Source organism: Entelurus aequoreus, linkage group LG08 (genome assembly GCF_033978785.1).
Source record: "Entelurus aequoreus isolate RoL-2023_Sb linkage group LG08, RoL_Eaeq_v1.1, whole genome shotgun sequence".
Classification (NCBI taxonomy): domain Eukaryota; kingdom Metazoa; phylum Chordata; class Actinopteri; order Syngnathiformes; family Syngnathidae; genus Entelurus; species Entelurus aequoreus.
In genome coordinates, this window is record NC_084738.1 from 13,884,264 (window position 1) to 13,909,920 (window position 25,657).

The 25,657-nt window shown below is 37.0% G+C and overlaps 1 protein-coding gene across 2 annotated transcripts in view; it reads right to left on the bottom strand.

The window, feature by feature from the left end:
• Window positions 1-21,469, bottom strand: part of afap1l2 (actin filament associated protein 1-like 2) — a 65,347-nt gene extending 43,878 nt beyond the window's left edge. For both annotated transcript variants that reach the window (XM_062055651.1, XM_062055649.1), the window contains exon 1: window positions 21,344-21,469. In XM_062055651.1, coding sequence (XP_061911635.1) covers window positions 21,344-21,359 — 16 coding nt within the window. In that variant the 5' untranslated portion in view covers window positions 21,360-21,469. The remainder of the gene's footprint in view (window positions 1-21,343) is intronic.
• Between the last annotated feature and the right edge of the window lie 4,188 nt (window positions 21,470-25,657).

Sequence of the window (25,657 nt, forward strand, 5' to 3'; positions counted from 1 at the left end):
TCTTAAAAAGTCTTAAATCCAACAGTTTGAATTGAAGGCCTTAAAATGTCTAAAATTCTCCTAAAATCTCACAAAAGATCTTAAATACGATTTTGAAAAGTCTTAAAAATCTAAGAACATTTAAAAGGGTACACCCTGGACAAGTCGCCACCTCATCGCAGGGCCAACACAGATAGACAGACAACATTCGCACTCTAGGGCCAATTTAGTGTTGCCAATCAACCTATCCCCAGGTATATCCCCCCCTAGAGGGGGGGAGGTTACCCACATATGCGGTCCTCTCCAAGGTTTCTCATAGTCATTCACCGACGTCCCACTGGGGTGAGTTTTTCCTTGCCCGTATGTGGGCTCTGTACCGAGGATGTCGTTGTGGCTTGTGCAGCCCTTTGAGACGCTTGTGATTTGGGGCTATATAAATAAACATTGATTGATTGATTGATCCCCTGATATATTATATTATATTATATTATTATATAATATATACAATATATTTTTTATACTATTATTATTATTTCACAGATGTCACAATTTGGGTTAGGACCTGGATGTTGAGCTATGGAGGAGGGAAGCGTTTGTAAACATGGTGGAGAAAGTGAATGGAATGACAATGTGAAAGTCAAAAATCGGGGATAAGTCTCTGTCAAAAGTTGCTGAAACGGTACAAACACTTGCACAAGGATCAACTTAACCCCCCCAAAGGAGTGTTATGTGGGTAAAGTGATGCCAATCAATATGAGATGTTTACTAGTAAAATCATACTATTACATAGAGTAAGCGTATGCTAATTTAACTGTGGTTGTAGTGTATTCACAGCAGTAAAACTATATTTAAAAAAAACGTATTATATTATTTCTTCCAATAATTTCAGGTCAGCTTTTCATGCCTAATCTTTTCTCCAAGTTTATACAGCAACTGACATTAAAAGCTGTAAAGGTTGTCTGTTCACACTCAGTTTATGGTGGGGTGAGGAAAGCAAGGAAGATTTGCAAATGTCATCTTGTCATTCTTAAATAAAAACTAGACCTTGTTTATCAGCAATATGTTTAAAAAAAACAAACAGGTAAAGTGTATTCATACATGCCAGATACAAAATGAGCTGAGAAAATTAGAATGTTATCCACATTATTCACATCCAGATTCTGTTAGAGGCTTGCAAGCAATAATCGCCTTCTTTCTTTTTAGACAATCACTGTCTGCACTCTGTTTTTCACTACTTTGTGCAGATACAGTAGTACTGTAGATATTTGTATCCGTTTCCTCAATTCTGACAGCCGCAAAAACACTGCAAAAGTTAACCGTTTAGCTTTAGCAGAGATGCTAACAGTCCAATATATTGTTGTGCGTTCCTCTGCCATTGCTGACGTTCTGCTTGTTGTTGTTACATGAAAATACTTGATATGAAGCACACTGCACCTTTCGCAAGAAAACACTTATGTGGCAAATCTGAAAAATGGCTGTTATGATGTATGCAAACATGTTTTCAACCAGTTTACAATAGAGTCTTCTGGTGTGTGTAGTTAGATTAACCATTTTGTTTTCTAATGTGAAAGAGCAGTGAATTAAGTCATATACTTATAATTCATTCTGGTCCTCTGAATTCCCTTTGTCTTTTTACTTTTTTGTCCATATGGGTGTGAATTGGTCTTAAATGATATTCATTACGGTCTTAAAAAAGTCTAAAATGTGACTTGTTGAAACCTGCAGACCCCCTGTGTTTGGTAACTCCATGGAAACAGGAGTCCAGAACATTCAATAGCTTTAAAATAATTTTTGAAAGATAACGGTCGTTTGAATTAATTGCTCATTAAATATTATAATTTAAGGTATACAGTGTAAACCGAGTCATCTGTAGACTTCTTCTTTTTTGACTTTTACATACAACATATTTAACACTGCCGGCACGTTTTATGTATTTCTTATACCTTTTGAACACTAACAGAAAGTAAATGTGCAATAAAGTCTTTTTTTGGGCTGCTCGCAAGGCTGCACATTTTATAATATGTATGATTTTTATTTATGTATATTTCCCATACATTCATTTGTCCGCTGAACTGTAATACGCCACATACAGTGCATCCAGAAAGTGTTTATAGCGCTTCACTTTTTCCACAATTTATGTTACAGCCTTCATACTAAATCAGGGGTGTCCAAAGTGCGGCCCGGGGGCCATTTGCGGCCCGCAGCTAATTGTTTACCGGCCCGCCACACATTCTGGAAATACTATTGTAAAAATAAAAAATAAAATAAAAAAAAGTGGAATGAGGTGAAATCTAACGAGAAAAAGTTGCAATGTTGACACAAAAGCTTCCATGCAGGCTGTTTTTTTTCTTTTGTCTTTCTTTATTTTTCTTTTTTTGCCATTGCTCAAAAAAATAATAATGACAAAAAAAATCCATGTTATAATGAATTATTTTCAAGGCTCCAATTACTTCAAATATTTCACTTTAAAATGTTTTATGTGGTAAATATTGCATGTATTATGTAGTAGCCATATAAAAACATCAAAGTTTTCTTTGACAAAAGCGCATAAAACAAACAATAATTGTTCCAGCATAAAATCGACAGATATATCTGAAGTTGATCTCGTTACTTAAGTGTTGAAAGTAAAAGAAAAACCTAATAAAAATGTATCACTTTATGAGTGGGGCACCTTTTGGATCCTAAATATATTTAGTGATTTTTTATTTATCTTTTCACTGTGATTACTCAAAAATATGAAATAATTTAAATCAATGGTGTCCTGCATTATTGATATTTTAGGGCTCTAATTACCAAATACTGCATATTTCAGTTTTACTATAAAAAAACTAAGTTGTTTTTGACAGAAAAGCCATAAAACATTTTTTTTAATTTGCATTACTTTATTTCAACTTGAAGTTGATATAGAGATTTACTGTAAGTGTTAAATAATTAAAAAATAATAATAATCTGACTTATTTTTAACATTTTAATGACTGAGACCATTTATGGTCCCCGGGACCCCTAAAGGTAAAATAAATAAAAAATCCATATATTTTGTTATGGTTTGAAAATGAAAAATATCAAAATGGCCCCCACATGCTTTAATTTTTCCGTGTGCGGCCCTCAGTGGAAAAAATTTGGACACCCCTGTCCTAAATGGAATAAATTCATTTTTGTCCTCTAAATTGTACACGCAATACCCTATAACAGTGAAGCATGGTGGTGGCAGCATCATGCTGTGGGGATGGTTTATAATGGCAGAAACTGGGAGACTAGTCAGGATAGAGGGAAAGATAAATGCAGCAATGTACAGAGACATTCTGGATGAAAACCAACGCTTCCCATCCAACCTGATGTAGCGCATTATTTCCACGTTTACGAGCAATCAAGTTAACAAAAAACAATCAGAAGCAATGGATAAAAGTTCATATTTATTGGCAAATATATTTATTTTGAGCTTTTTATATTTATTGGTCACTTTGTGCAAATTAGATTATTGCAGCCCCACGCAACTCAACGCCACAAACAATTTATTACATATTATATTTTAACATGTCATTATTTCAGGGAAAATAATCTAATATACTGTATAACATTATTAAATATCATAAAATTACATTTGTAGCAAAACGTTTAGCTTGAGGCTCTCTGTGGTTGTGTAGAGGACAAGGACCTTTTATCTTAAAAAATAATTACTCTAAATGCCATTTTTGGCGTCCTCTTAATACTTTCCAAGACATGGTATCGTAAAAAGTTGTGTGCTGAATTTCGTGGTGTTTCGACAAAACCCCCCTCAAGTTCAAATGGGCGTTTTGTGGAGCTTGCGTGAGAAATTTCAAGTCAGTACAACTGACCTTACCATTATTGCTATGTTGTCTATTACCATTGTTGGTATATTCATTATTCCTACAGTGTTGATACAAATGATTGTTACAGTGTAATAATTATTGTTACCTGTGGTAATGCCACTATGAAACATCTGTATTATAATCCTTGAACAAAGTAAGAGTGAAACTCATGTGAATAATCACTGAATGGAGAACTGGGGGTGGGATTAAATAAATTATCTTCTTCCTACTCCCTTTCAGGCAAAACTGGACAATCATGCATTACATACTATACATTACCTTTTGCACTATTAATTTATATTATTATGTTTTGTCAACTTTGTACTTTTTTATGTCATTGCCTGAAATAAATAAATGAAAAAAATAAATAAATGAACTTGTAGGGCTTAAGAACAGTGCAGCAACAGGGTTTTGTGTCAGAAAAATTAATATCACAGGAGACACAGTAGGAGTGCGTGTTTTGCCACATTTTCACCCTTTTGTGTGCAGCTGCAGCAGACGACATGGTTATTATAACAGCCGCAAGTCAGAAGTTGTGTATAAATCTTGTGGCATGATCAAATAATAGTAACATTGTAATTCTAGTCTAGTTGTTCCAAATCACGGAGCTCCAACTTTCTTTTTTCCCGCAGCTTTTTTTCCCCCTATTCTTTGAAGCGATAAAAACATGATACATAAACAGTCTCACTGGAGAAAACAACCTGCGTGCAAAAACATCAGGCTTTTTTTTTTTTTTTTTTGCTGAAGTTGCTATCTTGCTATATGTTGGCATAGGCTACCAACTGTTAGCATTTTATCTGGTCGTATTAGGTTTTTGGAAATGGTACACAACTACAAGGACTTATAAAAATGTGTGCTTTTGTTTACTCGTGTTTTACTTTTTGTTAACATACTAGCTGTAGTCTCATTCACCTTTTAAAATGACATTGAATCAGACTACACAAAATGATGCACCTGTGTACTATAAACCTTTTTTTTACTTTAATCCTATATGTGGCTTTTGTACTCAAATTGCTATGATGCTACCATTTTTGCATACCAATTTACCATTTTAACATTTCACCGGAGCTTATCACTCTTTAGAAGTAGTATCTGGCGACACAGAACAATGTTTACTGTAATACTTATACCTTAGAGCAGTGGTTCTCAAATGGGGGTACGCGTACCTCTGGGGGTACTTGAAGGTATGCCAAGGGGTACGTGAGATTTTTTTTAAATATTCTAAAAGTAGCAACAATTCAAAAATCCTTTATAAATATATTTACTGAATAATACTTCAACAAAATAAATGTTTAGAATTAAGTTCATGAATCCAGATGGATCTCAATTACAATCCCCAAAGAGGGCACTTTAAGTTGATGATTACTTCAATGTGTAGAAATCTTTATTTATAATTGAATCACTTGTTTATTTTTCAACAAGTTTTTAGTTATTTTTATATCTTTTTTTCCAAATAGTTCAAGAAAGACCACAACAAATGAGCAATATTTTGCACTGTTATACAATTTAATAAATCAGAAACTGATGACATAGTGCTGTATTTTACTTTTTTTTCTCTTTTTTTTCAACCAAAAATGCTTTGCTCTGATTAGGGGGTACTTGAATTTAAAAAAAATTCACAGGGGGTACATCACTGAAAAAAGGTTGAGAACCACTGCCTTAGAGCAGCGTTTTTCAACCGCTGTGCCTACAGTCCTGTGTGCTGTGGGAGATTATCTAATTTCACTAATTTGGGTTAAAAATAGTTTTTGCAAACCAGTAAGTATAGTCTGCAAATTATGTGTTGTTGTTGAGTGTCAGTGCTGTCTAGAGCTCGGCAGAGTAACCGTGTAATACTCTTCCATATCAGTAGGTGGCAGCCGGTAGCTAATGGCTTTGTAGATGTGGGAAACAGCGGGAGGTAGTGTGCAGGTAAAAAAGTTGTCTAATGCTTAAACCAAAAATAAACAAGAGGTGAGTGCCCCTAAGAAAAGGCATTGAAGCTTAGGGAAGGCTATGCAGAATGAAACTAAAACTGAACTGGCTACAAAGTAAACAACAACAGACTGCTGGATGACAGCAAAGACTTACTGTGGAGCAAAGACGGCGTCCACAAAGTACATCCGTACATGACATGACAATCAACAATGTCCCCACAAAGAAGGATAAAAACAACTGAAATAATCTTGATTGCTAAAACAAAGTAGATGCGGGAAATATCGCTCAAAGGAAGACATGTAACTGCTACAGGAAAATACCAAAAAAAAGAGAAAAAAACACCAAAATAGGAGCGCAAGACAAGAACTAAAACACTACACACAGGAAAGTCACGGCGTTATGTGACAGGTGGTGACAGTACACCTACTTTGAGACAAGAGCTATATTGATGCATGCTTGGTTATGGTTTAAAGTCATATTCAACAATTGCTACAACGACTTTTTACTGTCAACTGAGTTTCGTTTTTTAATGATTTCTGCTGGTGGTGTGCCTCCGCATTTTTTCAACGCAAAAAATGTGCCTTGGCTCAAAAAAGGCTAATGGAAATAATTTGTATTTTGTTATGGTTCGTCATTGCGCTTAATGTGCGCTCGTTGCTATTTTGCTTTAAGTTGACATAGAAACTGTTAGCATGTTAGCAATTCCTCCATTCTCTAGACAAGCTATCTGACCAGTGGCGTGCGGTGAGGTTAATGTCTGGTGAGGCACGATTGCATCATCACAGTCAGATTTACAAACATATGAACCTGCAGTGCAGGTGTACCTAATGTTGTGTCCCTGCGGTCGTTCGCGGCTCCTGCAGCGCGAGCATTGTTGTTTTTACACTTTTTGGCTTCTTGTTAAGTGACTTTTTTTGGGTGGATTCGGTCTTGCACGTGGAGGGTTTGGGTGTGGGCTTTGGTTGGTGTGGCCGCGGCGCTCCCGTCGGGCGGTGCATTCTGCGGCGGAGGTGCTTGGCACCAGGAGGCGGGGTTATGAGACGAGCCTCACACAGTGTGTCTTCGCAGCAGAGTTTTATGATCGCTCAGCATAAGAAATACGTTACACACATACAGTTGTTGACAAAATACACTGTACATTATATACCTCAGCTAACTAAACTATGGAAATGTATAATATAATTCATATAGCAATACGGTCTCACTGCACAGCAGGCCAGCAGTTAGCCGAGTCAATGTGCACAATCCATGTTGAGGCACAAATCAGTGACGTGCCTCAACTGGCTGCTGATCACCGCACCGTCTCTTCTCAGTATTTGAACGGCAAATGTGAAAATAAAAATAAAAATAATCCAAAACTGGTGAAGTTAAATGGAAAATAACTTTAGTATAATCACTGGATACACATAACAATTTAATTAATTTTTTTTTCTTTTTACTTTTTTTTTTCTTTCCATGATGGCAGGTGAGGCCGTGCCTCCCCTGCCTCTAGTGACGGCACACCACTGTATCTGACTATACAAAACCCAACACCAGTGAAGTTGGCACGTTGTGTAAATCGTAAATAAAAACTGAATACTTGCAAATCTTTTTCAACTTATATTCAATTGAATAGACTGCAAAGACAAGATATTTAATGTTCAAACTGAGAAACTTAATTTTTTTTTGCAAATAATCATTTACCTAGAATTTAATGGCAGCAACACTTTGCAAAAAAGTTGGCACAGGGGCATTTTTACCACTGTGTTACATGGCCTTTCCTTTTAACAACACAACAAACATTCGGGGACTGAGGAGACCAATTTCTGAAGCTTAACACTTTAACACGTGCAGAATGTCGCTTGGCATTGTCTTGCTGAAATAAGCAGGGGCGTCCATGAAAAAGACGTTGCTTGGATGGCAATGTATGTTGCTCCATAACCTGTATTTACCTTTCAGCATTAATAGTGCCTTCACAGATGTGTAAGTTACCCATGCCTTGGGCACTAATACACCCCCATACCATCACAGATGCGGTTTTTTGAACTCTGCGCCTATAACAGTCCGGATGGTTCTTTTCCTCTTTGGTCCGGAGGACACGACGTCCACAGTTTCCAAAAACAATTTAAAATGTGGACTCGTCAGACCACAGAACACTTTTCCACTTTAAAGCAGTCCATTTTAGATGAGCTCAGGCCCAGCGAAGCTGGTGCCGTTTCTGGGTGTTGTTGATAAATACCTTTCGCTTTGCATAGTAGAGTTTTAACTTGCACTTACAGATGTAGCCACGTGTTCCTGAGCCCGTGATGATATCCTTTACACACTGTCGCTTTTTGATGCAGTACCGCCTGAGGGATTGAAGGTCACTGGCATTCTCTGAACCTTTTGATATTACGGACCGTAGATGGTTACATTTCTAAATTCCTTGCAATAGCTGGTTGAGAAATGTTGTTCTTAAACGGTTTGACAATTTGCTCACGCATTTGTTCACAAAGAGGTGACCCTCGCCCCATCCTTGTTTGTGAATGACTGAGCATTTCATGGAAGCTGCAATCATGGCACCCACCTGTTCCCAATTAGCCTGTTCACCTGTGGGATGTTCCAAATAAATGTTTGATGAGCGTTCTTCAACTTTCTCAGTCTTTTTTGCCACTTGTGCCAGCTTTTTTGAAACATGTCGCAGGCATCAAATTCCAAATGAGCTAATATTTGCAAAAAATAAAGTTTACCAGTTTGAACGTTCAATATCTTGTCTTTGCAGTCTATTCAATTGAATATAGGTTGATAAGGATTAGCAAATCATTGTATTCTGTTTTTATTTACGATTTACACAACGTGCTAACTTCACTGGTTTTGGGTTTTGTATTTCTGTTAACTCTTTCCTAAAAAAAAAAAAAAGTTAAATTCATGTTTAAAAAAAACTGCGCTCATGGAACGTCGGTTATCACTGAATAATCATTGCACAAGTGGCTAAGGTTTGGTGTGAACACTGGATGAAACGGTGAACCTTTATAAGCCTTTTTTGGAGCAGAAGCAGCTGCTGCCAAATAAAAAGTAACAAGCAATGTCCTTCTCCCACATTAAAGCTCCTGTGCTTGGTTATTATGCTGTAGTCGAGTGGCCTGCATGGCCGCAGGGAGGCTGTGAACTACCCAGAGTCGAAGCGTGCATGCTGCTCCTCTCATCTAAACGCCTTCAAACGAATACCTGATGAGAAAATAACACAATGCACGTCTGATCTCGAAGCTTCTGTAAGCTAATAAACAAAAAATGGAGAGGGAGTCCACATGGGGCAGGAAGACGGTCTCTCTTTTCATCCTTTAATAGGCCAGCCCAGCTTCCTAAATTACCTGTGCTCCACTTGCACCCTGTTGAGGTGTTCACCACATGACACACTTTCAAGTCAAATGCAAGGTGGCCGATAGCATTTGCGATATAGATTGCAGTCTCCTGCAAAAACAATGATAATAGAACTATTTCAAAACGGGTTACAAAGGTGCCTACCGTAATTTACCTGCTGACGTATGCGGTAACATATTGAGCCTTTTTCTGTTGTATTTTTTTTATGTATTATTACTATACGATTATTAATCTACTGGGTAATTTACTGTTAATAGTTGGTTACTTTTTGTTGTGTCTACACTTGTGTTATAATTCAATAAGCACTTGTTCTTCTGTTGTTTTACAATAGTTTTGGGTGATACTACAAAATTTGGGTATCGATCCAATACCAAGTAGTTACAGGAGCAATAATGATCATATGTTCATACCTAAACATTTTCAAGATCATTAACTGATTGCATTTTTAAACGCAATTATAATCTGACAAAAACATAGCGGTGTAAAAAATTATACTCAATATTTTAATGATTTCCTTATTCTTTTTTTTTTTTTATTCGCATATTGACTATTATTTCCTGAGTTTTTAAACAATAGCAAAAAACGAAATATCGATCTAATTGTGTCGACCATATACTGATACTATACTTGGTATCGTTGTTGCGATGTTTGTATCGACAGACTTTTTACTGATCATGTTAAACTTCTTTTTTTAATTATTTTATTTTTTATTTATTGCTATTATAACTACTATTATTCTCTGAATGTTATGTTTTTTTATTAACTTATTATTTATATTTAATTTTTTACATATTTTTAATATGTTTCATACTATTTTTCAGATGGCGCTAATTTGAGTTATTCTCCTGTGTGGACGCCTTAAAGGTGGCGTTTTTCCACAATCTTCAATTCCATGCCATGTTTTGTTTTGGTATTGTCAATAGTGGCGTGTGTGTTTTTATGTATGTGATTTCTTCTCTTCCTTCTTTTATGTTTGCCACTTGCCTGTGAATGAAAAGCGCTATCTAAAGAAAGTTAGATTTGATTTAATTTGATATCGATCCGCCTACACTTGTTTTTGTATCCTACAGTGTGTCTAGTGTAGCGTGTTAAGCTATTCCTCATCCATTAGTCCTCCAGTGATTACTTAAGAAACTTAGTGACTTAGAAGCTGCACTGTGGAGGGATATTAGACGTTAGCTTGCTAGCGAGGACCAGGGCCAACTTAAACTAAAGGTTGGCCCTGGAGCAAAGCTCAACAACACAGTTTGGGGGGGGGGTCCTTATTTCACTCGACAGAACAGCAACAATGAAAAAATATCCCCCATTTTGCAAATAATTTAGTTCATGAATTAGGGTTGTACGGAAGACCGGTATTAGTATAGTACTGTGATACTAATCTTATTCGGTACTATACGGCCTTTAAAAAGTACCGGTCCGCCGCCCCAAACCCCCCATCAAAAAATGTTCTTTTGTTTTTAAAAAAATTTATATTATGTTTATAAACTCAGGAAATATGTGCCTGGACACATGAGGACTTTGAATATGACCAATGTATGATCCTGTAACTACTTGGTATCGAATTGATACCCAAATTTGTGGTATCATCCAAAACTAATGTAAAGTATCAAACCACAGAAGAGTAAGTGATTATTACATTTTAACAGAAGTGTAGATAGAACATGTTAAAAGAGAAAGGAAGCAGATATTAACTGTAAATTAACAAGTAGATTAATAAGTCATTTTCTACCACTTGTCCTTAATAATGTTGACAAAATAATAGAATGGAAAATGACAAAATGTTACTGCATATGTCTGCAGCTAAATTAGGAGCCTTTGTTTGCTTACCTACTACTAAAAGACAAGTTGTCTTGTATGTTCACTATTTTATTTAAGGACTAAATTACAATAAGAAACATATGTTTAATGTACCGTAAGATTTTTTGTTAAAATAAAGCCAATAATGCAATTTTTTGTGGTCCCCTTTATTTAGAAAAGTACCGAAAAGTATCGAAATACATTTTGGTACCGGTACCAAAATATTGGTATCGGGACAACACTAATGAATACATCTCCTTTGCGACGGGTGCATGCACGTCTGCGGGTGTGTAATAGAAGCCAGTTAATTTCACATTAAGTGCTGGCGATCCGGGAGACTGCCTGTGTTTTAGCTCAGTAATAGTACGCTGGTCTTTTACACAGGCGATGTGGGTCCAAGCCTTGTTCGGAGCAGTAGGAAAAAAACACAAGGCTGAGCTGCTTGTGATTGACAGCTCTGAACACCAATCATTGCATTCCGCCGTCAAAACCGGGGGCCCCCTCGTAAGCCCATGCACTAAGACGACCCTGGCGAGTATGCTACATTGAGGTTAGGACATGTCTGTTTGCTTGTCACTCAGCATGTGTCCATGCACTAAATTGGTCTGATTTTTCAAGTAGTTTGATTGATTGAAACTTTTATTAGTAGATTGCACAGTACAGTACATATTGCGTACAATTGACCACTAAATGGTAACACCCGAATACGTTTTTCAACTTCTTTAAGTCGGGGTCCACGTTAATCAATTAATGGTTTGGTTTAACACCTTAATTCGATCGCGTTCGGTTTTTGAAAAGTCCGACTAACACACTTCGATTAAGGATTGTAAAGCAGATCTCTCGAGTGGGTTGTGGGCGGCCAGAGAGGACCCTTCGTTTCGTGCATGTTCAGGTCTCAACGCACGGGATACAACACCGAAGCAGATACCATTCAATAAAAACATAGCAACAATTGTAATGAAGAGGAGACTATTTATGTGCTTCACAAATTAAAAGAACAGAACATTTTGAAGTGCATCAATGATAGAAAAAAAAACAGATTTATTTAAGAAGGTAGCTAGAAAATGTCAAGGTAGTCCAGAACAATAGCAACCTTCCTCTGGATTTCCTTCGGATTTAAAACTCCTTCCATCATTCACAGAGATTTTTGAATGAACCCCAAGACATTCAAAAGTTTTGTTTCCATGATTTCCGTCCGGAAAAAACTCTTCCGCGGTCTTTTATTTGCATTGGACCCAATACAATCTAGGCAGTTCGAAGCGCAATCCAGATAATTGTGGTGAATGCTTTGGAGCATTCACACATATGGTTTTCTACACCAAAATTCATCTATTTATTGCAATTGTGTGAATGCTCCAAAGCCTTCACACACATGGTTTTTTACACCAAAATTAATCTATTTATTACAATTGTGTGAATGCTCCAAAGCTTTCACACACATGGTTTTCTACACCAAAATTCATCTATTTATTACAATTGTGTGAATGCTCCAAAGCCTTCACACACATGGTTTTCTACACCAAAATTCATCTATTTATTACAATTGTGTGAATGCTCCAAAGCCTTCACACATATGGTTTTCTACACCAAAATTCATCTATTTATTTACAATTGTGTGAATGCTCCAAAGCCTTCACACAACATGGTTTTCTACACCAAAATTAATTGATGTAGTCTTCTTATTCTTCTTTTTCTTTTTGTTCTTCTTCTTCTTGTTCTTGTTCTTCTTGTTCTTCTTCTTCTTCTTCGTCTTGTTCTTCTCCTCCTCCTCCTCATCCTCCTCCTCCTCCAGATTTTGGTGCGTTCTACCTTCAACATTTTCACCCCGATTTTAAACCGTTCCAACTTCAAACTGTTCAGCCTATTCGGCAATCGCGGGCTTTCCCTTGACAAATTCCTAGAATTCCAGCTTTTCCGGGACATTTTTCTCATTCAAAATGAATAGGCCATTTTTCAAACTTCCACCATTTCCCACATTTTTCAACCTATTCATGTGCTTCACAAATTAAAAGAACAGAGCATTTCAAGTGCATCAATGGTAGAAAAAAAAGAAACAGATTTATTTAAGAAGGTAGCAAAGAAAATGTCAAGATGGTCCAGAACAATAGCAACCTTCCTCTGGATATCAGTCAGGGCACCAACAGTCTTTTCCTTCGGATTTAAAACTCCTTCCATCAATTCACAGAGATTTTTGAATGAACCCCAAGACATTCAAAAGTTTTGTTGCCATGATTTTCGTCCGAAAAAACTCTTCCGCCGGTCTTTATTTGAATCCGACCCAATACAATCTAGGCAGTTCAAAGCGCAATCAAATATAATAGTGTGAATGCTTTGGAGCAATCACACACATGGTTTTCTACACCAAAATTCATATATTTATTATTATTGTGTGAATGCTTTGGAGCATTCACACAATAATAATAAATATTTTGGGAATCGCAGGCTTTTCTTTTACAAATTCCAAAAATTCCCAGAATTCCAGCTTTTCCGGGACATTTTTTCCATTCAAAATGAATTGGCCATTTTTCAAACTTCCACCATTTCCACATTTTTTCAACCTATTCAACCTATTTATGTGCTTCACAAATGAAAAGAACAGAGCATTTTGAAGTGTGTCAATGGTAGAAAAAAAGAAACAGATTTATTTAAGAAGGTAGCTAAGAAAATGTCAAGATGGTCCAGAATAGTAACCTTCCTCTGGATTTCAGTCTGGGCACCAATAGTCTTTTCCTTCGGATTTAAAACTCTGTCCATCAATTCACAGAGCCTTTTGAATCAACTCCAAGACATTCAAAAGTTTTGTTTCCATGATTTTCGTCCGAAAATTCCTCCGTAAAAACTCTTCTTGCATCCGACCCAATACATTCTTGGCACTTCGAAGCGCAATCCAAGCTCATTTCTTGATGCTGTCTGCTATTTGACATCAGCATAGCCATTACAGATGTAATATTTCTAATCTGTGTCAATATTACAGCGGACATCACTTTAAACAAGTTGTAAGGATCCGCAGATCATAGCGTGAAGTCATACGTCAACCGGAAAAGCAATTCAATTATCCGCGCTTAAATGAAATAAGCGCCCCCCAGTGTACGGGAGGCACACGGCGTATGACCAATTGTCGGATTTAAGAGAGTGCATGGACACTTGGACTTCACACGTCAGTGTAAAAATACAAAAAAACAAATTTTTTGAGGAATCCAACTAATTTGGTGCACGGAAACGTAGTGACTGTCAAATTTGCGGGACACAGCAGGAATGTGTCAACGTGCATTATCACAATATGACGATACTATTCAAATCTCTGTCGGCCGAATGTACAGTACAAGCCAAAAGTTTGGACACACCTTCTCATTCAATGCGTTTTCTTTATTTTCATGACTATTTACATTGTAGATTGTCACTGAAGGCATCAAAACTATGAATGAACACATGATCTGAAGTTGTCTTTATTTTTAAGTTATCGTGCCGTGATTTTACCAGTCCGGCCCACTTGGGAGTAGATTTTTCTCCATGTGGCCCCCGATCTAAAATGAGTTTGACACCCTTGATGTAAATAGTCATGAAAATAAAGAAAACACATTGAAATGAGAAGGTGTGTCCAAACTTTTGGCCTGTACTATACATTATTTATATATCCCATAACACTAGAAGATATGTATTTATGCATTATTTTCCCAAATGTATAAAATGTCTTTAAAAGCGTTTCCTGATGCACAAACATTAGGCTAGAAAGGTGGCCAATCAACTGATGAAAAGCAGCTGAGAAACAACCTTATCGTCCTCCAGAAACATCTCAGCTCCTGCAGGTGTTTTTCACTCCAATCTTTTCTGGCAGGAGGTTTGAGAGTAGGCGAGCACTGAAACCTGCAGGTTTCGAGGAAACACACCCATCACCATCCTCCTCCTCCTCATCCTCTGTCCTAAACAATGTGTGGCCTTGTCATCTCAGGTCCCGCCTTCCCCCCCTCTGAAAGTCCTCCAGTTGTAGCCCCCCTGCAATGGCTGCCTGTGGCGCTTACTAGGATTCTATTCACTGTCCTCCTGCCAACAAACTCTTTCACCTCCAGCCATTTTCTCCGCTTTCATAAATCCTCCCTAAAGATCACCTCCGTCGACATTACATAGCCACTCGTGTTTAAAGCAGGGGGTGTCCAAAGTTTGCGGCCCGCAGCTCATTTTTTTAACGACCCGCCGCACATTGTGAAAATATTATTTAAAAAAACTAAAACAAACTGGAACAAAAGAGCAAACGGGCGAAATGTAACGAGAAAAAGTTGCAATGTTGACTAATGACACAAAGCTTCATTGCTCAAACAATTAGAATGAATCAAAATCAATGTTATGAATTGTTAACCTATTCAAGGCGCTAATTACTTCACATTAAATATTCCACTTTGAAATATTTTTTGAGGGGGAAATGTTGTATTCTTTATGCGTTTGCCATATAAAAAAGGTTTCTTTTTGAGAAATAGGGCATAAAACCAAAAATGAACACTACAAAAATAATACAAACTTATAATGGATAGATCTGAAGTTGATTCTGAAATGTATGATTTGTTTTTAAAAATGTTTTGACTTTGGTTTCGTCTACGTTTATTTCAAACATGAATGCAGTTTCAACATGAATCATCACATATTTTCATTTCTCTTTACACTCGAAAAGGAATAGGAAGAAGCAAAGCTGATATAAACCTACCCCTTTTTCACCTCATAGGAATTTCTTACACATATGTTCACTTCCTGTTTCATGTTTGTAACACTATTATGTCAATGATTTCTAAATACAACAGTTGTCTCCATAAATAGTTAACTCAGTTACTATTCATATAAAAAAAATAATCATCATTGTTCCTCCAGCGTATAGTTTGATTTGTACATAATTTTTGCTGTTTGCAAATTCACCAAATCATTGAATTTCAATATTTTGGATTTCATAAATAGTGTTTGAATGTTCTCTATATCCAATATTATGTATTATTCTAATTGATCTTTTTGTTACACCGTTAGTAAATGAAGTGTACTTTTGTAATTATTTCCCCATATTGCTGCACAATAACTCAGATATGGTAACACTAGCAAGCAGTAGAGAATATGAAGTGATTTTTGGTCCAGAACATATTTTGCTTTATCCTTAAGTAAAATATTTCTTGCTACTTAATTGTATATTTTTATATGAGATTTCTAGTTCATGTGATCATCTATTATTAAACCCCAAAATGTGATTTCTTTTACTCTTTCAATTTCTACTACGTCTATTTGTTTGTGTTTGACTTTCTCATCTACTGTTACCGAAAAGCATTATTTTAGTTTTACTGACATTCAAAGAGTCTGTTTTTGTCAAACCATCTTATTAATTTGTTCATTTCTTCTGTTGTTATTTGTATTATCTTCTGTGTGTTGTCTCCTGAACAAAACACAGTCGTGTCGTCTGCAAATAATATTAACTTTAAGTCCTGTCAGTCCTTTTACAGATGTTGTTTATAACAATTTTGGTCCCAGTATAGATCCCTGGGGTACACCGCAAAATCGCTCCAGCGCTGTTGACATACGTTCACTTATTGCTTCCTGTTGGTTAAGTAGCTTCTTATCCAGTTCAAGGCAAGTCCTCTAATTCCAAATCATTCCAATGTATTAATTAAAATATTATGGTTAATTGTGTCAAATGATTTTGTTCGATCCATGAATACTCCAGCTGTACACTGTTTACCATCTATCGTGTTGGTAATCGCTTAAGTTTTTTCTATGAATTCCTTTGATGTTGAAATGTTAGCTCCGTATCCATACTGGTTCTCTGCAAGTGTTCCACTTTTATTAATGACCTTGTCCAATCTGTGGTTCAATAATTGTCCATGACTTTGGAAAATTGTGGAAGTGGAAATTCGGAATCAGAATCAGAATAGTTGTATTGCCATTGTTTGAGAACGGGTTCACAAACTAGGAATTTTTCTTCGTACAATCGTGCAATTCAGCGGGCCTTTTTGGATCAGTGGGATTTTTTTTTAGATTGTCATTGCTCAAAAAATAATTAATTAAAATCAATTGACTTCAGATCAAATATTCCAATTTAAAATTTATTGGGGTGAACATTTTGCACATTTTGTGTTTTTGCCACAAAAAAACAAGGGTTTTGGCAAAAAGGGCATACAATAAAATACAAAAATTAACTTTACCGTATTTTCTGGACCATAGGGCGCACCGTATTATAAGGCGCACTGCCGATGAATGGTCTATTTTTGTATCTTTTTTCATATATAAGGCGCACCGGATTATAAGGCGCATTAAAGGAGTCTATTTTTTTTTTTTTTTTTTTTCTAAATGGAAAACACTTTCTTGTGGTCTACATAACATGTAATGGTGGTTCTTTGGTCAGAATGTTGCATAATTATGTTTTACAGATCATCATCAAGCCGCTTTCTGACAGTCAGTCAATCAATCAATCAAAGCTTACTTATATTGCGCTTAATCACAAATGTCTCAAAGGGCTGCACAAGCCACAACGACATCCTCGGCTCAGATCTCACATCAAGGCAAGAAAAAACTCACCTCAACCGGGTTTTTTTGATTGATTGATTGAAGCTTTTATCAGTAGATTGCACAGTACAGTACATATTCCGTACAATTGACCACTAAATGGTAAATACGTTTTTCAACTTGTTTAAGTCGGGGTCCACTTCATGATACAGATTTATACTATATGCTATATATATACTATCATCATAATACAGTCATCACACAGGATAATCATCAGAGTATATACATTGAATTATTTACGTTAGTTACAATCTGGGGTGTGGGATGTGGAGGAGGGTTAGGTTTGGTTGATATCAACACTTCAGTCATCAACAATTGCATCATCAGAGAAATGGACATTGAAACAGTGTAGGTCTGACTTAGTAGGATATGTACAGCAAGTAGTGGACATAGAGAGAGAGATCAGAACGCATAAGAAGAAGTATCTACATTTGATTACTGGTATTTACAATCCGGGGAGGTGGGATGTGGAAGGGGGAGGGTGTAATGGATGCAGAGTGGATACGGTTAATAATGTGAGAGTCAAGTTTTTAACATTTTTGATACTTGAGACCCTTACGGGTTTAAAAAAAAATTATGCATTGTATTGGTTTTGAAAATGAAAAATATCAAAATGGCGCTGTCACGCCAAATTTCTTCCCCCTACAAACCCCCCCCCCCCACCACCATTTACTTCCATGGTCATGTTTCCTCTTACGTCATTGACAGCGATCGATAGCACTTCGTCTTTGACAGCTGCTGGAATCTGAAGAAATCGATTATTGCTTTTTTTTTGTACAGGCACGAAACAGGACAGTCGCGTGCCGGTTAAGGACCCCCGGCAACTTTGTGATTTTATTGGACGCAGCCCCGGCAGTAAATGGGGGGGGGGGGGGGGGGGGAAGAAATTTGGCGTGACAGCTCCCACATTTTTCAGTATATGGCCTTATGTAGTGTCTGCATTCTTTCAAATGGCCACCAGGCGGCAGCTCCTATAACTCCAGCGGCTGTCAAGTGCATGCCGCAGCAGTAGTGGTGCTACAGTACGACTTAACTGGAATGTAGCCAATCAGAAGCCTGAAGAAAGTCACATTTAGAAAAGGCATAATAGCAGCAATAGTGTATGGAGAAACAAAATAACTATAATTACAAAGAAATAAAAAATGTTTTTTTTTACATTGTTGGACATGTATTCTAAATATACAGGAATCTAAAGGACTTTGGCATGATTTGGCTATGTAGTGATTTGACGGGTAGTCACCACAAAGACTTTTATAACTGCAGCTCCGGCAGTGGGCAATGAACGTAGCACATTGCTGTGTTCAAGCTAGTCATCGAGATATTTTTTTTAAATACACCAAAAAGAAAAAAAACTTACTCAATGTGAGAATTTATAATTTCAAATTGAAAAATATATTTCGAAAGTGTATTGAATATTTATACTGTACAAACAATCTTAACTCAGAGCATTTTGCAAACATGTACTGTAGCCGTCGATTTGGAAGTAAGCATGCTGGGGGGGGGGGGGGGGGGGGGGATTTTGGGAATAACAGAGTGACCACCGTGAAATATGTTTTCACCGCAGAGAAAATATACATGTTTTTTTGCAGCAAGAAATTTAAAATGAAATGAAAAAAAGGCCCTCTTGCAATTAAAAGAAAGAAACAATATTTTGCTTTATCTTGCAACGTTTGTATGAATGGACTTGAACATAAACGAATGCAATGAAGTCCTCCACATCAATGGAATGACATGAAAAAAACATGAAGAATTTGGCATCTTGCAACAGTGCTCCATTGAAACACACACACACACTAATGGGGGTTGGGTGGGTTAACAGAGATGGTCCTTTTTACATCCTACTGGTTCCAGTCCAGTTTGACTTGTTGCCATTGTTGCAACCAGTAAAGAAACCAGTCTGTGAAAGCGCTTTTCCCTAACATCTAAAATGTCCATAACACACACACACACCTCTCCTGGGAGAGTTGTGATCATAGCGCAATAAGGAAGTCTATATATATATACTGTATGTATACATATATATATGTATGTAAATAAATGAAATGACCTTGCTCATCCCAAATGGACAAATATACCCACAGGAATCCCAGGAATGTTTTGAGAACAATGTTAGCGCTATTTGGAATTCATCAGCACACCGCAGTGTAAACGATTTTGCGAAGCGTTTTACTTTTGAAGTAGTTTCTCTTTTTGCAGAGAACATGATCAGGGCTCAACAACGGGGTCCCAAACTGGTTTAGAGCCCAATGAAGTAAAAGTGTCACATTATGATTCACATTTACAGTTTATTTACTGTATACAGTATGTGTTTTTACACAATATATCAGTGTATGCTCCTGAGAACCATTAGCATTTAACCTTTTGTCAGAGTTGCACATTTCGGGATAGAAAATAGCCCTGTTATGCGAAACAAAAAGGTCCACAGTGGTGGACGCTGGCTCTCGGGAGGATCTGTTGGTGTATGATCGTCATTAACATAGAAAACATATTCTGCTTGTCACTAAAAGATAACCTTTAATGTTCAATGTCAAGTTTTAGCACTCTTATTTTAGTCCAAAACCTTTTATATACCATTAGTAGTGTTGCCTGCTTTGCAAATACTCCCAGGGTTTTTTAAGTTTCTTTTTTGCCAAGTTTTATTGTATTTCAATTTCATTTAAGCAGACCTATTAATTTCAGTGGATCTTGGTTTAATGAGTAATATTAATATAATAATAGTAATATAATAAACGTGGATGCATATGCAAAAGTGCAATATATTTATCTGTACAGTAATCCATCCATCCATCCATTTGCTACGGCTTATCCCTTTCGAGGTCGCGGGGGATGCTGGAGCCTATCTATTTGTTTATATCTGCACCTTATTGCTCTTTTATCCTGCACTACAACGAGCTAATGCAACAAAATTCCGTTCTTATCTGTACTGTAAAGTTCAAATTTGAATGACAATAAAAGGAAGTCTAAGTCTACACTACCGTTCAAAAGTTTGGGGTCACCCAAACAATTTTGTGGAATAGCCTTCATTTCTAAGAACAAGAATAGACTGTCGAGTTTCAGATGAAAGTTCTCTTTTTCTGGCCATTTTGAGCGTTTAATTGACCCCACAAATGTGATGCTCCAGAAACTCAATCTGCTCAAAGGAAGGTCCGTTTTGTAGCTTCTGTAACGAGCTAAACTGTTTTCAGATGTGCGAACATGATTGCACAAGGGTTTTCTAATCATCAATTAGCCTTCTGAGCCAATGAGCAAACACATTGTACCATTAGAACACTGGAGTGATAGTTGCTGGAAATGGGCCTCTATACACCTATGTAGATATTGCACCAAAAACCAGACATTTGCAGCTAGAATAGTCATTTACCACATTAGCAATGTATAGAGTGTATTTCTTTAAAGTTAAGACTAGTTTAAAGTTATCTTCATTGAAAAGTACAGTGCTTTTCCTTCAAAAATAAGGACATTTTAATGTGACCCCAAACTCTTGAACGGTAGTGTATATTAAAATTATGTTGTACCTATTTCATATGTATACATTTTTGATATTTTCTTATTATACACCACCATCAATGTCTTGCTTAGCAGGAACCACCAGCCTTGCCTACCATCATAGTATTGGAAGGGAATTGGAATGAATGTTTAATTAATAATTTGTACTTTTACGATTATTTTTCGTGTATACTGTATATCTCCATTACTAAATGTGGTGTTTCTAAGTACCAGCAGTGGTACTCACGCCACAGTTAGAAAATCCATGCCCATTTCTTAATCATATCATTTGTTTTTACTATGGTTTTAAGTCGTTTTTGTTATTGACGCTGATTGCATAAGTGCATGAAGGTACAGCACGACATCATGCATTGACTGTACTTACTGTACAAGTATTTTCCTCTTCCATTTTGTGCATTTTCTTTGCCTAAAGTATGCAGTCTCAACTCAAAGTGTCTTCTTACCTTTGTGCTTGTCCATTCCCGTCTTTTCCAGCTCCACTCATACAAGCCGACTGTCCTGTAAAAGTTGAGCAGACAGGAGTGATGATGCCGCTGCAGCCCCCAAGATGTCCCCCCTTGCCCCTACTCCTCCTACGCCCCCTTCTTCTTCTTCTTCTTCTTCTTTCAGTCCGGAAAACAGTGTCTAGGAGTTCCAGTGTTTTGCAGTACTTAACTCCACGTTCTCTGTCCCACTAGTGCACTGTGCTGCGGTAAACCTCTTCCCTCCTCCCTACTCGCCTGCAGAACACACACACACACACACACACACACACACACACACACGCACACACACACACACACACCAAACCAGTCGGCAACTCCCCTTTTCAAGTCTTACTATCCATGTGTCTTATACTGCACTTACAAGTACAGTAGAACCTAAATTTATGAACTTAATTGCTTCCCTAAAAAAAAGGGTTCATGAATGGAAAAGTTTGTATAGTGAAGCAAATTTCTCCGTAAACAATGTAAATACACTATATTGCCAAAAGTATTTGGCCACCTGCCTTTACTCACATATGAACTTGAAGTGCCATCCCATTCCTAACCCATAGGGTTCAATATGATGTCGGTCCACATTTTGCAGCTATTACAACTTCAACTCTTCTGAGAAGGCTGTCCACAAGGTTGCGGAGTGTGTTTATAGGAATTTTCGACCATTCTTCCAAGAGCGCATTGGTGAGGTCACACACTGATGTTGGTCGAGAAGGTCTGGCTCTCAGTCTCCGTTCTAATTCATCCCAAAGGTGTTCTATCGGGTTCAGGTCAGGACTCTGTGCAGGCCAATCAAGTTCATCCACACGAGACTCTGTCATCCATGTCTTTATGGACCTTGCTTTGTGCACTGGTGCACAGTCATGTTAGAAGACGAAAGGGCCCGCTCCAAACTGTTCCCACAAGGTTGGGAGCATGGAATTGTCCAAAATGTTTTTGTATCCTGGAGCATTCAAAGTTCCTTTCACTGGAACTAAGGGGCCAACCCCAACTCCTAAAAAAAAACCCCCACACCATAATTCCTCCTTCACCAAATTTCACACTGGGCACAATGCAGTCCGAAATGTACCATTCTCCTGGCAACCTCCAAACCCAGACTGGTCCATCAGATTGCCAGATGGAAAAGCGTGATTCATCACTCCAGAGAACACGTCTCCACTGCTCTAGAGTCCAGTGGCGACGTGCTTTACACCACTGCATCCCACGCTTTGCATTGGACTTGGTGATGTATGGCTTAGATGCAGCTGTTCAGCCATGGAAACCCATTCCATGAAGCTCTCTGCGTACTGTATGTGGGCTAATTGGAAGTTCACATGAACTTTGGAGCTCTGTACCAACTGACTGTGCAGAAAGTCGGCAACCTCTTTGCACTATGCGCTTTAAAATGCGCTGACCCCTCTCGGTCAGTTTACGTGGCCTACCACTTCATGGCTGAGTTGCTGTTGTTCCCAAACTTTTCCATTTTCTTATAATAAAGCCGACAGTTGACTTTGGAATATTTAGGAGCGAGGAAATTTCACGACTGGATTTGTTGCACAGGTGGCATCCTATGACAGTCCCACGCTGGAAATCACTGAGAGCGGCCCATTCTTTCACAAATGTTTGTAGAAACAGTCTCCATGCCTAAGTGCTAGATTTTATACACCTGTGGCTGGGCCAAGTGATTCGTACACCAGATTCTCATCATTTGGATGTGTGGCCAAATACTTTTGGCAATATAGTGTATGAATAATGGTTTTCAGCCTTGATAAAAGTCCATCTTTGAGTGAAGGTTTGTACACTTTGAACACAATAGAGAGTGCTATGCAGTACTGTATATCAAACAAACATAACAGGTGATGGACCAACTTTCTCTTCATTTGGTGCCCTCACAAACGATCAGAAATCACAAAAATCCTTAACTTTAACAATCATATTGCTGCAACATTAACATTGGCTAAGGAGCAGACAAACAGAGGGAGAGAAGGGGCCGTTTGTGTGTGCGTGTGCTTTGGAAGAAGCGCCGCTGAACGAGAGGTGGCTCTTCTCAGCTTTGAAATAGGTCTGCTTTGGCATTTGGCTCAATCGAAAAGTTTGTCAATCGAAAAGTTTACAAATAGATGGAGTCGTAAATACAGTTTGAACTACACAGTATATCCTTGTTATTTTTTTTGCCTACATTTAAGTTATTTATGACTTAATAGTTATCTAATTAGCAGTATTATGCAGTAGTTCAGCTTAGTTTGGTGGTTGCAGGTATTTAATTTACATTTTGCATAAATTAATTGTATTTATTTACAGTACAAAGTAGAAGGCACTTTAACAACAACCTCGGGAGAAAACAAAGTGCTTGGGATTAATGGGACAGAAAAACCAGAAATACATTTGTAAAAATGAAAGATACATATTGCTATAAAAAACAAGTACAATGCATTTGTCTTCAAAAATGATTAAACAAAATCCAAATATTTATTACATTTTTGGTTAGTTTTGTTTTTTTAATTTTGTAATTTACTATTTTTATTATTATTATTATGGGTAGCAAGTTTCATAGGTTCAAATATTTCATTCATTTATACGTAATTTATAATTTTATTAATTTGCAGTTTATGGTGTAAAAACGATCATTAGACTATTATAGTTCAGTTAGGTTGCTGACAAAAAAAATATTGTTGTAATGTAGAATTTGTAATAAATGATTTGTGTTTTTTACATTTTCTGATTTGATTAGATTTATTCCCACCCCCAAAATACATCAGATAAAACGAAAAAAATATGAGCATATTGCACTGTAACTAAATATTTTTAAATCCTCTTACAGTCAAAATTTAGGACACACATTGTAATTGTGAAGTTTTTTTCTCCAATTACACAGCCAAAAACCTTAGTCGTATAACTTGGTATGTGACACATGCTAACCGTTAGCATGTTTATGTTAGCGTGCTAACATTAAAGTGCTAGCTTTTCGAGCTAATTTTGCAACAGTTTAACCTAGAGTCATATAACTCGGTATGTGACAGCTGTTAAATGTTAGTGTGCTAATGTTAGCATGCTAGCAAGCTAACTTAAGCATGTTAACTTTTTTAATCTAGTTTTACACTTTTTTTTTTCTATTTCCGCAGCCACACACCTTACAGCCGTGTTACTTGAAATGTGAGACATGCTAACTGTTAGCATTTTAATGAAAGTATGCTAATGTTTTACGCTGGGTCTGTAGCTCTTTTTGAACAGTTACACCGAAAACTCGAGGATTCTTACCATTTTAAAAGTACGGCGGCTTCCGAGGTACAGGGCACAGATAGCAGGCCCATCAAAATTTCCGCGGTGATGATTTAGTTTTTATTACGGTACTGGTAAATGTTTTTTGATTGGTACTGTACCTCAATAATTCTGTCTGCTGATTAGAGGGCCGGCTCCTGGCATAAACACTAAGGGTGTGGGAAAAAATCGATTCAAATTCAAATCGCGATTCTCACGTTGTGCGATTCAGTATTGATTCTCATTTTTCAAAAATCTATTTTTTTTTTTTTATTTAAAAAAAAAAAAAAAATTATTTTAATTTTGTAATTTTTTTTATTTAATTAATCAATCCAACAAAACAATACACAGCAATACCATAATGCAATCTAATTCCAAAACCAAACCCGACCCAGCAACACTCAGAACTGCAATAAACAGACCAATTGAGAGGAGACACAAACACGACACAGAACAAACCAAAAGTAGTGAAACAAAAATGAATATTATCAACAACAGTATCAATATTAGTTACAATTTCAATGTAGCAGTGATTAAAAATCCCTCATTGACATTATCATTAGACATTTATAAAAAAATAAATAAATGAACAATAGTGTCACAGTGGCTTACACTTGCATCACATCTCATAAGCTTGACAACACACTGTGTCCAATATTTTCACAAAGGTAAAATAAGTCATATTTTTGGTTCATTTAATAGTTGAAACAAATGTACATTATTGCAATCAGTTGATAAAACATTGTCCTTTACAATTATAAAAGCTTTTTACAAAAATCTACTACTCTGCTTGCATGTCAGCAGACTGGGGTAGATCCTGCTGAAATCTATGTATTGAATGAATAGAGAATCCTTTTGAATCGGAAAAATATAGTTTTTGAATCGAAAATTGCGTTGAATCGAGAGAAAAAAAAATCGATTTATAATCGAATCGTGACCCCAAAAATCGATATTGAATCGAATTGTGGGACACCCAAAGATTCGTAGCCCTAACAAACACTATGGGGTTGTTTAGGGTCACGACCACTAGGAGGGCGTCACGTG